We start from the raw sequence: 17,500 nt of genomic DNA, 5'->3' as shown, positions 1-17,500 counted from the left end.
GGTGTCAAACTTTCTTTTCAATTTCATGATGGTTTTGCCATTCTCCTCCGTCAGTGAAATTAGTTCATAATCTTGCTGAGCATCTTTCTCTGGCAGCATGTGACCGTCAGCATGTCGATCCTGTAGAAAAACACAACATCCATTACTTAAGTTGGCTATTTATGACGATACCAAAATGTAGAAAGATTCAAGAAATATGTCAGCCCGAGTGCTGGCATTTTTTTGTCAATTATCACCGGCAGACTGATCGAGTATCGCCGGGTTCAAACTCGTCGTAGTTGGTGATGGTTAAATAAAACAGAATATTTTTAAACAAAGGTTGAGCCAGAAGTTTATCCAACTTGGCCAAATTAAGTAGAAGGAGGGAGGGGAGTGAGGGGGCTCTGCAGAGATGAAAACGCAGTGACAGATGGATAGGTAAGGCACTTTATATATGACGCGAGAAAGTGACACTCTTTAAACCGCCATTTTGGAAGTGCAAAGAGGTGAAGAAGGAGAAGCCTTGTAGATTTTTCCTTGAACAAAGTGAGAAGAGATAATCTCTGAATGTAAAAAATTTTGGCCATTTTGTACCAAGGAGTATATAATTATATAGTTTACACTATTTTGGGCTGTGTTTCTCTTTATTCATTGAGAAACGTATGTGATAAGTGGGACTCAATGCTCTACCAGTGATGGGGCGACCCTACACGACTTAACACCAGAAGCGAACGACTATCTCCCCCCCACCCCCTCACGAGTGATTTTTCTCAATCCCGGTCATTTATAATAAATGAAAAATCGTATGAATTCGCTTGTGCATTTCGTTGTTTAAAGCGAGTTTCAATCGAGTGTCGTAAAACCAAACCAAAGGTACTTTGGCCAATCAAAAAGAACGGAGACAATCCAGTAAACCAATCAAAACTCGAAGTAATTACACGTAGCCGACACAAAGCGTGGGAAAATGTCCACGCGCGAGCCACGATTGGTTTTGGTTTCACTTCTGATTGGTTGAAAAAGGGGCGCGAGAACTTTGAACCAATCACTGAGTGAAGTAATGCAAAACCAAAGCAATTCGCTAATTACTTTCGACACTCAATTGAAAACTGCTCTATGGTCATTTGTACGTGATTACTTGAATTCTCAAATTGCACCAACTGACCATAAAACACGAATTATACGAGCAAGTTCTTACGACTCGGCCTTTTTTCTTTTTTATATACTCAAGAAAATTACTCCATCGGTTTTTTTTTACATATCAACTTCCGCATTACACTCTATAACCTATTTATGCATTCGGCATGGACCAATCAGAAACTCGATATTCTTCTCCTATCTATAAAATACGTCTCTTAGTGATCATCAGCAAAACAGTTTCAAATTTTGCGTGTTCTTGCGTCAAACGTGGATGTGCCGTGGTCACCCGCAATAGTGATAAAGGATCTTGCCAACTTTGGCTTTAGTGTATGCACTGAAAAGCGACAAATTTTTGTACGCCAACGCCAAAGTCATGCTAAAAAACAATTACTACATGAAATTTTGCCCGGGGCAGTTCCCAAGATTAATGAAAAATGCCCTCTGTTTCAGACTCTGTCTATCTAGACTGCAACCAAGATGATTTAACAGTGTTTGCAGATGACTGTTTAGTCAGTTAGTGATATAATGATAAGTACAAAGCATCTATGGGCCTCAATATTGAATGCAGCAAGTTGTGCCTACGGCCAACTTCACTCACGCGGGTTATTGCATCATAGAAGCTTACTGATTGTTTTGTTGATGTCGCGGAATGTAGCGCATCTTGTTTGGGGTGACTGGAAAATTGCGACTCCTTTCTTTTAGTGCACTGAAATCAAGAATGCTTCTGACAAACTCATGCTTCGCTCAGCCATCTAAACTTTCGTCCTTCACAAAAGCAAGTAAATTAAACCAATTAATTTTAAAATTTCCGACAACAATATTCATACGTTATTGTGTTTGGCCCGGCGAGTGTTTATGATGGATAGGACTTCAAGTTGGAAACACCATATTGATGACATAGACGGCAAAATAAGTAAAACTGTATGTGGGTATAATCTTCAACTGCAAAAGACGTACTATAGGTGCATTCTTTTGGGGCTATTCCAGTTGTACTTATTCCGGTTTACAAATAAGAGAATACACGGAATACCAATTCCCAAAAGAACGCATCTGCCGAACTGGTTCCAAAAGAACACGATTACCGTCTATTTGGAGTATTCCTATTCCGGAATGGTCCCAAAAGAACGTGCCCTAAATTAGCGGCGTACTCTTCATTGACTCCCGAAAGGTTTCGACATGGTAGAGCACGAAATCCTGCTTGCAAAATTTGTTTTCACTGAGTTAGCCGACCATGACCAAATTCATGATTACTTGCATCTCGATCCACCCGAACAATGCTGACTGAAACAGGTATAGTCAGCACGGCTACTCGGCTTGGACGTTGATTTGAGACTGTGACATATTTTCTTTTCATATCATTCAGAAAGAATGTGCAAAGAGTTGTCTCAAAGAATCGGTGCTCTCAAGAAAATTATGATTATGTATATTACAAGGCTGTTTGTGCTAGTGTAATTCAAGTTGGCAAATGTCGAACTTCACGGATGGTCTACGAAGAATTTATGTTTGCAGAGAGTAATACGCTGTGCCGTGCATTCTGTACGTTGAGAATAAAACAGTCCAGCGTTCTGTCATTTCACGTGGACACAGTTTTCCTTCCCTGACTTTGGGACAGATTCAGTTAGAGTAAACAGTTAAAATGAAAGATGAGATGAAGACTTTATTTTATTATGATGTTCATCTTATAGCAAGATGACAGGAGTGAAACTGAGATCATATATGCATATATTATTTCAGTTGTCCTAGCTTGGTTAGAATGGGTGGAGGCTGCGAAATTGAGAGAGCCTATAGTTTACTTAGAACTTACAACAGCACAAGCTCAGGCGTGAGCTACAGCGATGGGAAGTGGCTATTAATTTGATCAGATATTGAGAAGTTAACTTTAATGGGGGATACTTAAAAAAATGAGCAGTGCAGTTTAAAATCGAAAGACGTGACGCAAGATCATTGAGAAGTCGTTCATTACCTGGAAATAAGGCTTTCCGTCCTTCACCCAGCCAATTACAATATCTGCTCCTTCCATCTTTCCTTGTCCACTAGAAATACCGAATCCAATCCAACCGAGTGTGTTGGCCTCGACGGTGAAGAGAATTTCTTTTCTTGTTTTGCTAACATTCCAATACAATTTCACATTCTGATCTTCATCCAATGAAGATAAAAAAGTGTGGGTCGAAAAGAGATCTCCTGCTGCTGCGGACATCCGCGGAAAAGAAAACTCAAGAAGTAAGACGGAAAACGCAAAAGAGAAAATCATGCTTCCGATGCTGCTTTGTCTATTGCACAGTCAGGCAAAAATAAGCGCTGTCGACCAAGACTCAATCGTTTTGTTAGGGAAATAGCGATACGCATAAGAGCCTTTGAGCGCGTTTAATCTTTATTACAAAGTATAATTTTCACGAGGAAATTATCATGATTTTTTGATGTAAAAGTTATGTGATTAAATGGTTAAAAGTATATGTGTGACCAATTTTCTATAGGAATAAAAAGATCTCGGAATATAATTTAAAGGTCTCCATTATCATCAAAATAATAATTTTCACTATCATGTTTTTGTGTTCTGGATTTTGGACAAAATTATATTGTTACGTAACTCGCTCACCATCGCTCGTTCAAAGTATAATTTTCACAAGGAAATTATCATGATTTTTTGATGTAAAAGTTATGTGATTAAATGGTTAAAAGTATATGTGTGACCAATTTTCTATAGGAATAAAAAAATCTCGGAATATAATTTAAAGGTCTCCATTATCATCAAAATAATAATTTTCACTATCATGTTTTTGTGTTCTGGATTTTGGACAAAATTATATTGTTACGTAACTCGCTCACCATCGCTCGTTCAAAGTATAATTTTCACAAGGAAATTATCATGATTTTTTGATGTGAAAGTTATGTGATTAAATGGTTAAAAGTATGTGTGTGACCAATTTTCTATAGTAATAAAAAGATCTCGGAATATCATTTAAAGGTCTCCATTATCATCAAAATAATAATTTTTACCATCATGTTTTTGTGTTCTGGACTTTAGGATCGATTTAGGACAAAAAAATTATATTGTTACGTAAGCATCGCTCACAATCACTCACGCACAGATACTAACAGATAATCACATAATCATATACACACAGATAATCAGGGATCTGAAGAGCGATCAAAGAGAAAGAAAAGGAGGATCATTCATGGTAGCTGGGCACAGGCCCATATATAAATATAACACAAAAAAATAAATAAAAACCCACTTATGTAAATCGTCGAGATCTCACTTATATAGCGACTATACATGATGTGACGTAGGGATTTACAACCCCCGGACGTAAGCATTTAATTACGTACCGCGTATTTAATTTGTCAAACATTCAACTATCATTCTAGAGGAGAACAAGAAAGTATCACAAGATCAGGCATTCAAGAGCCCCAGAATGTAAGACATTGAACCCCTGGTTGGTTGTAGAATGTAAGACGTTAAAAACCCCAGGATGTAACACTCTGACCATTGAACAGACCGGGTTTTTTCTCAATTGAGATTTTTTTGGTTTTTTAAAACACAATGCAATGTTGTTTAGTCGGTAATAGCATAGAACATGAAAACAGTGGGCTTATATTTTTAGTTTGAACCGAAATCTCTCTTCCTTAGGGTGTTGTAAGCTAGTGAGGGTCTGAGCATGAGTGCCAAATAAATTTAAATTGGATATTATGATGGATATTCAATTTTTGCCTCTGAAAATCACAAAATTGTTCCAGGTTAAGAATCCCTAGATCGGAGGGGGAGGGGGGGGGGAGGGTACTGCCATATATGGGCTATAAAGGTATGTGCCGCTGTGAAGGGTCAAATCAAATCAAATCAAATCAAATCAAAACCGAGGTCTGTATTATCTGCCGAAGCCGAAGGCTGAGGAAGATAACACAGACACGAGGTTTTGATAATTCATGATATCATGCGAAAAGCGAATTCAATAACTATTTTATACATTTTTCACATAATTCATCCTCAGAAACAGAAGTAAAGCGTTCAGCCATTTTGTTTCGGAGGAGAACACTCCAAGGGGCTTAGTAACCAGGCAGACGTTGAACTTGACAAGATAAATGTAATATCTGCACCCGGGGGGGTACTCCCTTATAAGGTCTTAATGGGGACGTGCGGCCAGCCAGGGTATGTTTTTCGGGATTTTTGTCTTGAACAGGGTATCGAATTTATCATTTTTTGTCTTAATCAGGGTATTGATTTATCAATTTTTGTCTTAAACTGGGTTAAATGTCCTAAACAGGGTATCAAAAATCGGAATTCTGTCTTAAAATGGGTAGGAAAATCAGCGATATTTGTCTTAAACAGGGTCAGGGTATGAGGGGCCGCGCCGCACCTCCCCAACCAGGGATACATCGAGTACCCCCCCCCCCCCCCCCCGGTATCTGCATCAGATGTTACATTTATCATGTCAAGTTCACAGGCTATTGTGAATTAATTGAATGCTCTCGACCAATCAGATTTTTCATAGTGAGTCTGATGTATAATTAATATACAACCGGTGCCAAGCGCGGGAAAATATGCAAAAGGCGCCAAATATGGGAAACGTGAGTACAGGAATTCAGTTGAGGATCAGTTTTGGTTTTTTGTCGAAAGTGTGATCTATAAACAACCTATAATCATGGGCTAACTTCGTTCAGGCAACACGAGGTAAGACAAACAGAATATTTGATCACCTGACGATGCAATTTAAGCTTGAGATGGCCGGCGAAATAGGTTCATTTAAGAGGCCAACTTTCTATTTAAATTGAACAGAATGCTTGGTTTCTTAATTATTTGGGTAGATAGTTATTTAATTGAATTCAGGGGAACGTTTCTCGAAAGTCCTGAAACTTTACGGGCCATTTTCTGGTGTCACATTTCCCTCTGTATCTCAAGAACGGAGAGGATTTAAGTCCCCAAACTTCACAGATATGTTTCTTTTAGTTGGCTTGAAAACATGTTAAAAGATCGGCTTTCCAAAACGAGCTGTCGGCAGTTTCACAAATGGCTTTTCGGGCCCGAAACGTTTTCGGGACTTTAAAGAACAGGCCCCAGATTCCTTGTGCTACTGTTAATTGTTTATTACGGCTAAAAAGAATAATTTCCGACGGGTATTTGAAACTAAGTTCAGAACCTGACTACCAAGCGACGATGAAACTTTACCAGCCTTAAGTTCCCAACAATCAAGTATTGGAAATGCATTTACTAAACAACAACAAACGTTTTCGGTCATATTTTCTGTAGCAGGTAAAAGAGCGTCGTTTCAACTGAGAACTGCGATAAAACATTTCTGGCCACACATTTTTATTGCACTGTAAAGCGAACAAAGTAATTTTTTTTCCCGGCCCGGCCTTGCGCCAATAAAAAAGTTTTCCAATAAAAATTAATACCATAGCGTTCATTTGTACATTTTATGTTCTTTCTGAAGTTCGCTCTTTTAAATAAACGTTTGCAGAATTCTAGATAAAGATAATTCAGGCAAATATGTATTCTTTACTTAGACAGGGACTTATTTATATCTGCATCTAAATGTAATTGTCTAGAGGTAATGGATTGGAGTTCATGTATTATTTATGGTAGCCGTAAACATGGTAAAGGAGAACCATTCAAATGACCCTGTAGATAGTCCTTACAAAGATTGTGAACAAGTATACACGGCTTTTCTACAGAACGTAAAACAATTTAACGAACTTGATGCTTTGCCAGTAAATTTGGAGTTTGGGCCAGAAGTTACTGCTGAATTGTTAGCAGAATCTCGAGCAACCAAAGGTAACAGGTGACACCAAGATTCCTCCAAACTGGAAGGCATTTCTTCAAGACAATACCAACAAGAAGAACTCTTTGCCCTCCTGAAAAGCAGAGTTTAAAACTTCCAGTTTCCCGAGAACAGGGAAGTAAACATCACCTCAGGCGAATCTGTAGTCTCAAGCAGAGGTTCTACCGATATACAGAGATGTGACCACGAGGAAGCCGACACAAGAATTGCTGTACATGTTCAACACGCGCTGAACAAAGGATGCAGTCAGGTTTTTGTCCGCACAGTGGATACGGATGTTCTTGTCACAATGATAGGGATTTTTCATGACTTGTTTGCTTTGTATCCGTCTGCAGCCATCTGGATTGGTTTGTGCATGGGGAAATATGTCCAATACATCAGTGTGGATGCTACCTGCGCATTTCGTGGCCCTGAAACGTCTCGGGCCCTCCCAATGTTTCATTCATTCACTGGATGCGACACGACCTCCTGTTTCTTTGGCAAGGGGATGAAGTTCGCCTGGGACGCATGGAAGTCATTCCCTGACGTGACGGAGGCATTTAAGTTCCTGCAAGATCACCCTTATTACCAGCTGGACAAGAATGATTACATCTTCAAACCTCTGGAGCGATTTACTGTAGTTCTCTACGACAAGGCCAGCAATGTGATCAATGTAAATGAAGCCCGCAAAGAAAATGTCACCAAAAGGAACAGGACCCTAGAGAACACCCCTCCCACACAGGTAAATTGAGTTCGCAACATTTTATAAGGAGTGAAATTCAGGCTTTCGACTTATTCTACTGTTCTTATTTATTTATTTCATGCCGTGTTTCTGTAGTAATAAATGTGTAACGACAGGGACAAAAGTAGCAAAGCTGAATTCTAATTTTGTTTATGTATTACTCGCTATTACAGCACGCTTTAAGAGCCGTTTACCAAAGTAGCATCTGGTACTCAAGCCTGCAGGCCGTTCAGATGATTCCTTCACCCGAGGCCTAGCGATGGGGTTGGTGTGACATGGATGGCACATGGAAAGCTGTCTGGATGACCCTTCCTGAAGCGGCCAAAGCCTGTCTAGAACTCCTTAAATGTGGTTGCAAACAAGAATGTGCTGGCAGATGCAAATGCATCAAAGCTAATCTCCCTTGTACAGGGTCATGTCAGTGTTCAGGAGAATGCAGCAATAGTTAACATTAACCTGATCTTAATAGAATGTGTTCCAAATTCCGTGTTTCTTGGTAGCTGGTAACCTCAGACGCCCCCCCCCCCCCCAAACCAGACACATCTCCGTGATTTGATTTCTTTCGAGCTTGTCATAAATTATATTTTCGTAGTACGACTTGCTTTACAATATAAAGATAAACACGGGATGTGTGTGCTTTTCTTGGTCTACTCCATTCTGTAATGACAGTCTTGTTATGTATTTAAGAACATAGATCCAAGAAGGCTTTCAAAGAAACCGGTCCGTAAGTTCACGTGTCCGGGGAAAACAGCAGATCAGATATCCGAAGAGGTTATGTCTATTAATGTCAATGGTGATGCAGCCCATGTAATTGTTCACGCGGCTACAAATAACCTTCCAACAGATTCCGCTCAAAGATGTGCGGCAAAGACTGTAGATCTCACAAAGTCAGTGAAGTTAAAATTTTTGCGAATTCAAGAATAGCAGTCTCTGCACTTACTCATCATGTAGAGAAGATTTAGATTTAAGTGTAAAATTGCATGATGCTAACGAAAGTTTGAAATCTTTGTCGGAAAGTAACAACTTCACGTTCATTGACAATTCAATAATTGACAATTCTTGCCTCAACAGCAGCAAACTTCACCTAAACTCTAAGGGCAGCTCACTGCTTGCCGTTAAATTTATTAATTTTGTTATGTCAGGTTCTAGCCGTGGGCCATCCAGCCAAGCACGACAGGGTTTTCGCAGGCCCAATGTTTACAACCAACTGAGCAAGGTCCTGCTGGAGCTGGCAAACGCACGACGACGCAGAAGCAGGGATCGTCGTTACTAACGACAGATCAGTGTGATCCAGTAGAAGGTAATGATGTTTACTCTCCACTGCATTGCATCACATCCTGTAGAGGGTTTAAACTTGCCTGTATTAATGTTAATAGTCTATGTAAACACATTGATGAAATTCGCTATATTTTAATGAATTCTCCTTTGGAAGTGCTAGCCATTAACGAATCTAAGCTTGATGGCACTATTTCTGATACTGAAGTATATATTCCTGGCTATATTATAATCCGCAAGGACCGTAGCCAGTCAGGCGGTGGTGTTGCTCTCTATATCAGGGAAAATCTGTCGTACACAAACCGAATTGACCTTGTGCCCGACACTTTGGAAATAATCTGTGTAGAGATAAATCTTCCTCACAGCAGGTCATTTCTAGTCAGCACTTGGTATAGACCACCGAGCGCGGAGATGCAGCATTTTGATGAATATGAAAAATTTGTCCAGCGTTGTGATATCGAACATAAGCAACTGATTCTCATGGGGGATATTAACTCTGACTATGCCAAAACACCCCTTGATGTACATACTCGAACCCTGCGGTTCATATCCTCAGTTTATCAGTTAGAGCAACTAATCAAAGAGCCCACCCGAGTTACTAAATCCTCGGCCACTACTATTGCTTTAATTCTTACAAATATGGTCGACAATATAGCAACCTCTGGAGTTATTCACCTAGGGATTTCAGATCACAGTCTAATTTATGCGGTACGAAAGTTTGCTGTACCCAAAACTAGACCCATTATTAAAGAGGTTCGAAATTTCAAACATTTTGTCGAAGTGGATTTTATTAATGACCTTAATAGGGCCTCGTGGCAAAATGTTGAATGTTTTGACGACCCAACTTAGCTTGGCAAGCATGGAAGTCTGATTTTAATGCAATTTTAGATCACCATGCTCCTATCAGACATATGCGTGTGAGACAATCATCAGTACCATGGCTCACGTTTGACATAAAGAAAATGATGAAGGAACGAGAATACCATAAAAACATGCTATTAAATACTGCTCGCACAACCACTGGATACTTTATCAATCTATCAGGAATAAGGTAAATTGTATGATGCGTAAAGCGAAATCTGACTACTTTCGCCTGAAAATCGAGGCGTCCAAGGCTACTGACCCTAAGGCGGGCTGGAAATTAATAAATTCACTTACAGGCAAAGGTAATAAATCTTCCCCTGTCAATGATATTCTTGTTAACGATAAAATTGTTTCTGACGATAAAGATATTTCCGAGTCATTTAATGATTTCTTTGTAAACATAGGACCAACTTTGGCCGCTGAATCAACGAAAAGGTCCTCCAATAGCGTTAACACATATCTCAGCAACATTCAGAATAGTTTTCCAGCCTTTCGATTCTCTAATATACCAGTGGAAAATGTCGCGCTTACGCTAAAAAATTTAAAATTGTCGAAAAGCACTGGCTTTGATAAGACTCCAGCCAAGGTCCTTAAAATCGCGTCTAGTATAAATGCTCCATCTTTGACTTTTATATTTAATTTGTCATTTTCCTCTGGAATTTTTATTGATGACTGGAAAAATGTGCGTGTGTGCCCGGCCTATAAAGGCAATGACCGTCGTGATATGGGAATTATAGACCCATTTCAATCCTGCCAATAATAAGTAAAGTTTTCGAGAAAGAAGTTTTTCAACAGCTTTATCACTATTTGAAAGTTAATTCTGTTCTCTCTAAATTCCAGTCTGGTTTCCGCCCTCTCCACTCGACTGTCTCGGCGTTGATTCAAATGTGCGACGATTGATCTGATAATATGGATAAGGGAAAATTGACAAGTGTAGTTTTTCTCGATATTCGTAAGGCCTTCGACTCAGTTGATCATTCGATTTTACTAGAGAAAGTTAAGTTTTATGGAGTCGCTGATAGAGAATTGATGTGGTTCAAGTCTTATCTTACTGCCCGACAACAACAATGTTTAATAAATGGTTGCTTATCTTCTCAAAGTAACTTACTCTGTGGAGTTCCCCAAGGCTCTATTCTTGGCCCTCTCCTTTTCCTTATCTACATAAATGATTTACCAAATTGTTTAAAATTCACTACCCCCTGTTTTTATGCAGACGATACTCAAATCTTTACCTCTAGTTTTGATATTGGCGCACTTGCCAATAATATAAATTCTGATTTAAAAAATCTAAGCGACTGGCTCACTGTTAATAAGCTCCAATTCCACCCTCTCAAAACTAAGTTAATGGTTGTTGGGTCAACATATAATTTGAACACTAAATCTGGAGATTTACCTAATGTAATCTCCATTGATAATAATTTGGTTTCACGCGCAACCTCTAACAAATGTTTGGGAGTTCTACTAGATGAAAAGCTTACATTTGAAACTCATATTGAGTATATATGTAAAAAGGCATGTGTTGGCATAGGTGCTTTGAGAAGAATTAAGCCTTTTGTCCCCCTCTGCACCCTCGTAACTTTATACAGATCACTCATTCAACCTTATTTTGATTACTGCTCACCCGTGTGGGATACATGTGGTAAGCAACTGAAAGATAAATTACAAAAAAATCAAAATCGTGCGGGAAGGGTAATTACAGGCTCTTCATATGATGTTAGGTCCACAGATGTGTTGAATAACTTGAAATGGAAAACCCTTGAAACCAGGCGCTTCCATACAAAGGCTACCTTTTAAAGCGCAGCTTTAAGTATAGTGGTGCAATGCTCTGGAATAATCTTTCCTATGAGGCAAAGACTGCAAAATCGCTTTCTGATTTCAAACGCAAACTTACCTCCTCGCCCTCCATGCCTTCTACTGGATCGCACTGATTCTATGTAATATACTTCTATTTTAAATATATATATATACCTTATTGTAACGTGTTTACCTACGCCCCACCTGGAAACCAGCTTTTGTTGTGTGTGGCTAGCGTAGTGAAATAAAGTTGTATTGTATTGTATTGTATTGTATGTATGCGAGAAAACAAAAATCTCGGGATGTGATTGTCAGATGATTACATCATAATTACCATTAAATCTTAGTGAAATAAATAGAGTACCCAAATGATTATTTCTAATGCTCTTAAACAAATATTAACCGATTATAAGGATATTTTTACAACATTTTAATATACAAGCGTCGTTTTCATGCTGGCAAAGAGTGTCGTAAATTAAATTGCGTGTCACCCCCCCCCCCCACCCCGGGTAATCGGATCATGTGGCACCCAGCCTAAATTTGTTCTCAGGACCGAAATGATTTTGTGTGCCAAAATTAAATTTTATGCTTTCTTCCAGTCGGTAACGATGTCTCCATTTTCCGTTTCATTTGTCCAAGATTGGCTATTGAGGCTATCGACATCACGAAATCAAGATTTTGTCAATTAAGAGGGCATATGTTAACACATTAATCATCCGAAAACACTGGCCTCTGACGCAGTCACGCTCGTCGCTAGTGTTGTTACGTTGAGATATTTAAGAGATGCGGAGCGTATAAATAGCTTACCTAAAGTGAAACTTTTTAAATTTTTAAAGCTTTGTACAGCACTTGAATTGTTTTACATGGCATCAAAACGTGTAAGGCACGATTCACGTACGAGACGTCTTCTACGATTAACGCCTGTTTTGAGACGCTTTTCAACGGTTAAGCACGGTTAACAAACAATGGGAAGAAAATGTCAATCTGTTGAGTTGAATCTGTCGTGAAAAATCGACAAAAGTCGTTGCTAATAGCCCGCAAATCGTGCCAATCACTTTTGTGAGCTTAAATCTTGCTCTAGTTTTCAGCATGGGAAAATCATAAGATAGATCAGGTAAATATCGTCAACAAATTTAAGGGAGCGCAAATACAGTTCTTAAAAATTCAACAGGTTTATAGACCGAATGCATAAATGGCCACCATAAAAATATTCTTTTGTCTTTGTGCTTATTAGACCCACTAGCATCGTTAGCACGGACAAAATACAAAAGAAATGTTGCTTTAGAACGAGGCTAGTTGGTCTGATTAGCACATAAACAAAATTTATTGCTCGCCATTTATGCATTCGGTCTATACGTTCGGTATGGTTAGCGCAGGGATGTAAAGGGTTGAATGCAGATATGTTGGATGGTTGGAAGTTGTTGCTAGTCTGTGTTAGAAGGTTCGAATCCTCCTTACAGCCGATTTCTTTTTTTAATGGTTTTTTCTAATTCCTCTTTTTTATTGTTTACAATTTCTGCTCTCATTTTACAGGCCTCCTGCTTTTAACTTTAAATATAGCTCATGTGAAAATAATTACAGTCAACCTTCAGGTATTCGAGGTGTAAAATTGTTATTCCTGCAGCACCTTTTCTGAAATTAATCATTAAATAAATAAATGAATGAATAAACTGAATGAACAATTAAGTAATAAAAATATCGATGTCCAAGAAATTCTTGTGAGTATGTTTCAATATTTCCTACGTTGTAGTAATATTATGTATACAATAATAACAATTCTCTAATTAAAGGACAAATACAGTAATTCAAATAATTTCACCGCGTACTACCAGGTGATCTGGTGACGTAATTTGGAGGACTGGGAAGAAAAATTTTAACGCCGTATCCCACAACCGCGCGCGGCCTTAGGTGTTGCTTCCAAACTCCCTGCAGTATTTCCATCGCCAAAACTCAACAGATTATACCGTGTCTACCACATTTCCTGTTACTGAATGAACATTCAAGAAGAACCGACGAGATCTAACCTCGCCTCTGCCATGTTGAATCAAAAATAAGACCGCGTGCGGTTGTGGGATACGGCGTTAAAATTTTTCTCCCCAGTCCTCCGAATTACGTCACCAGATCACCTGGAAGTTCTTCACCGCAAACAATGTCTGTCCGGAAAAATGCTGAGATCAGCTTAGCAAAAAGTCAGTAGCTCCGACGCCGTCAATTTCTGTTTCGCGGCATTTTTTGACAATTTAACGCCGATCGTGACATGCTCTAAAACAAGTACTATTTGTTCTTAATTAGATACAAAAGGTACATTTATCGCTAACATGAAATGCCACTTGCATTTTTTTTTCAGTGTCGCCCAGCTCAGTTTATTTTTTTGAATGGGAGGTGTGCTCTCTAACTTTTGAGCGTGCGAGCGCAGGTTTCGTGTCATGATTACCACATACAATGCTATTGGTAACGCCAAATAGGGATTCATAGACAATCTTGGACAGAATAAAATGGAACAGAAATGCCCCCTTCCCCTAAATCAAGGATGAAGCCGCGCGAAGGCCAAAACGCGCCATTTTCCCACCACTGATTTTGGGGGGAGGGGTGGTCTCCATTTTCCATTTAATTTGTCCAGGTTGTAGTCATATACTAATAAGACGGTTATATTTGCAACAAGGCGACACTGACAATTATTAATAGTTCTAAGGAAGTGGACCCCTTTCTGTTATTACGAACGGTGCTTCCTTCTACGTCTGGACCTTCCTTCCTTTTTTATTTTTATCTTATTGGAATACAGTTCCCAATACATGCTTTTAAGCATCATCGGTCACCACAAAATGAAGTGTCACGCATTTGTCTTTTGTAAAATATCCGGCAAATATCAAACATTAGATTAGCACTGGTACCGAAACGAAAAGCCCATTTGATTTGGACGTTAGCGAAGAAAGATTCGTTTTGCTATTTTAATGGCAGAGGGGATGGTTATTTATTTACGAACATCGATCCCCTTAAGTTATTGAGAGTAGAATACTAATTAATGTAAGCCTAAGTATAATGTTCTGAGCACTATTCAGCATACGTCCTCATATAGCAGTATACCCTGCGTTTTGCCTTGCATTTAGGCTCGATTTCCGCCGCTCAGTAGTGTTTAGGTATCCTCCCGTTTCGGGAGTAAGTGCTGACTCATATTTTTTTCCAGGGAGGTGTTAACTACCAAATTAATCTACCGTAATGAATTAGACTTTCACAAGAATCTATCACCGAAGAGTAAGATTCACCCAAATCAGCCCAGTCCCCATCAGCGTCAGAAAAGTGTCTACTTTTAAATCAAGTTCGGCGGGAAAATAATCAATGACGGGAGCCCACGAGAAGGAGCCTCCATATCCTCGAGTGAACCTTTGCGCGTATCTTTCTATTTATAGAACTAACCTTTCAGAGGAGACTCACATTTACATCAATTTAAGTCAATTTGCACGATTTGCATACATTGTTTTTGCTATTTTTGTCTTCGTTAGACATTCACTTTATCAGTGATTGGCCATTTAAAACAGTGCGTGCAGAGCCGAATAACTCTTGGCGTTCTGAAGATAGAAAAATACGCGCAAAGGTTGACTCATGGGGCTTGTATGGGAGAGGCAAGCTCCTACTCAGGGGTTCCTGACAATAGCTCTGCACGCCTGACCAATTGGATTACATTACGTCATTCACGCACTCATTTTGTTGCGCCTTTAGATCGGACGAAATTTCCGTTCTGAGCACGCGCACTTCGAAAACTGCGGGGCTCCAAATCTAATGCGCATGCTCAGAACGGGAAACACATACTCGTAGTCGCTCTTCAACCTAAAGGTCCCTTACTTATTATTTTCAATATGGCGGCGACCGGTTCACAAGGAATTAGAAGCGAGAGTGAAGCGAGTAGCTTAGATGAAAGTTGTGTGGACTTAAGTTCAGAGAAAAGCTTCGAAATCTTACCGTTTAGCGATATTAAGTATTCTGAAAGCGCAAATACTAGAGGAAGAGCGTAACGAGGAAAGCTCCGGCATGCGAAAGATAAGGACAAGAAATGGGAGTTAAAAAGTTCGCATGGCGATCGACCCACAAAATGTGCAACACTAAGATCAGTCCTACAGTAATAGAGCAACTATTTTCACGAACCAGCTACCCTGCCATGCCTAAGGTCATGGAAATTCTAACTAAAATTCGGAACGGCGTGTCATCTTTTTCTGCCCGGTCCACAAAGTACAGTGTTTCAGCTTTGAGTTGACTAGAACGTTGATTGCGGTAGCTCGTTGGGCTCAACTGGTCTACTTTTGGAGCAACTTTCACAAGGGAGAAAGGAAAGGCTTCGGGGCAAGGACCAGTTGTTCTGGTGTATCCTTCATTAACGTGCGCCGGGCAAATGGAGACCCAATTGCAATCAATAGTGTTCTTTTTCTCTGCCGTCAGCCATTGTAGCAGAACGGGTAAGTAGGTTATCTCTAGGGGCATGATATGCCCGGGTTGGATTCCGGTACTCGATGTCATATGTGGGTTGAGCTCAATGGTTCTCTACTCTGCTCTGAGATGCTATTCTCCAAGGAATCTGGTTTTCCCCTCTCAGTAAAACCAACATTTGTTTGACGTGTTTTAATTATTTCATGTGATTTGATTCGATTTACAGTCTCCCAAATTATGAAACAGTTGTGCTAAATTAGATAAAGTCGAGACGTCAATAAAATAAGGTGATTATTAAACACTTCATGACTGGTCCCGAGGGAAACAGTTAATTTTGTTTCCTGAGAATCTCAATGTTTCCCCGATGCGCAGCCGAGGGAAACATTGAGATTCGAGGGAAACGAAATTAACTGTTTCCCGAGGGACCAGAAAAGAAAAACGAGTAACGGCGGTCGTCGGTCAACATTCGCGGGTAACAGTGCACTGTTTCCCTCTGACGTCATAGATTTTGAACTGCTGCCCGCTCAGAGACTTTTGGCGGGAAACAGTGTTACTGTTAGATGTGATGTGACCTCAAAGTAACTAATGAAAGCGCGCTGTTGGGGGAAAATTTCAGCTATATAACAATATTTGTTATTTTCAGTTAAAAATCAATTACCCCTATCGCTATGTAATGTGTCAGATCAGGTATAGTGACTCGTGCTCTAGGGAGGCTCGAAATAGTTTCTCCCTTGTTAAAACAAATAAACATATTCTGTCCTTAGACACGGTTAGGGTAATCCTATAGCGACAAAATTTGGCCAGGTTATCAAGTACCCATCATAGATTTCTAAACATCACATTTTCCTCCAATATAATGTTATCATGGCAACGACATAAGGCATTTCTTTGAGCCTTAAAATCAATGTATATCGTCTTTTTGGAAAGAAAAAAGGGTGAACTCTTCCATTCCGCATTACCAGACAATGTTAGAAATAATATCTGTAATATTTAAAATTCAGCGAAATCTGTAGGCCAGTTTCTCAGAAAAATCGTTTTTTTTAATAGGCCTCTAATTTTCTTTTTCACCTACAGAATTTTCTTACATTTCAAAGACAAAAAGGTTTTAAATTAATATAAGCTAACATGCAAAAAAAATGCTTCCGTCCGGAAGCAGAGACGCAAAGAAAAAAATTGCAAAATCAGGAAAAACGAGGGGGTTACAAGATCAGAAGTTACGCATGCGTCACCCGCTCATTGGAGTCCGCGCGCGAGTGGAGCTACAGGCCAACACGAACGGATTTAAGGTGGTTCAAACCCGTTCATTGTTTTTCAAGTGACGCTCTTATTAGAAGGATCAGCACCACAACATTGTATCATGTATTAGCAATATTGTGGTACCAAATGAAATACGAATTGCTGCTGAACAAGATACAGTCATTATTGTGACGTAATGTCATCGTGGCAACGGGCAAGCCGTGTAAAAATTGCTTATATCACAAAAACGAACTCAGTGATCCCCATTTCTTATTTCTGAAAAGTAATCAGAATGGCA

At 39.4% G+C, this 17,500-nt stretch overlaps 1 protein-coding gene across 1 annotated transcript in view; it reads right to left on the bottom strand.

Annotated features, from left to right (window-relative positions):
* Positions 1-3,462, bottom strand: part of LOC137987738 (DBH-like monooxygenase protein 1) — a 34,388-nt gene extending 30,926 nt beyond the window's left edge. The window contains exons 1-2 of the mRNA XM_068833807.1: positions 3,080-3,462; positions 1-120 (exon numbers count right to left, since the gene is read on the bottom strand). The exon at positions 1-120 is cut by the window's left edge and continues 27 nt beyond it. Coding sequence (XP_068689908.1) covers positions 1-120; positions 3,080-3,367 — 408 coding nt within the window. The 5' untranslated portion in view covers positions 3,368-3,462. The remainder of the gene's footprint in view (positions 121-3,079) is intronic.
* Positions 3,463-17,500: the final 14,038 nt, after the last annotated feature.

Source organism: Montipora foliosa, unplaced genomic scaffold, assembly GCF_036669935.1.
Source record: "Montipora foliosa isolate CH-2021 unplaced genomic scaffold, ASM3666993v2 scaffold_386, whole genome shotgun sequence".
Lineage (NCBI taxonomy): Eukaryota > Metazoa > Cnidaria > Anthozoa > Scleractinia > Acroporidae > Montipora > Montipora foliosa.
This window is presented reverse-complemented; position numbering and strand designations above follow the sequence as displayed.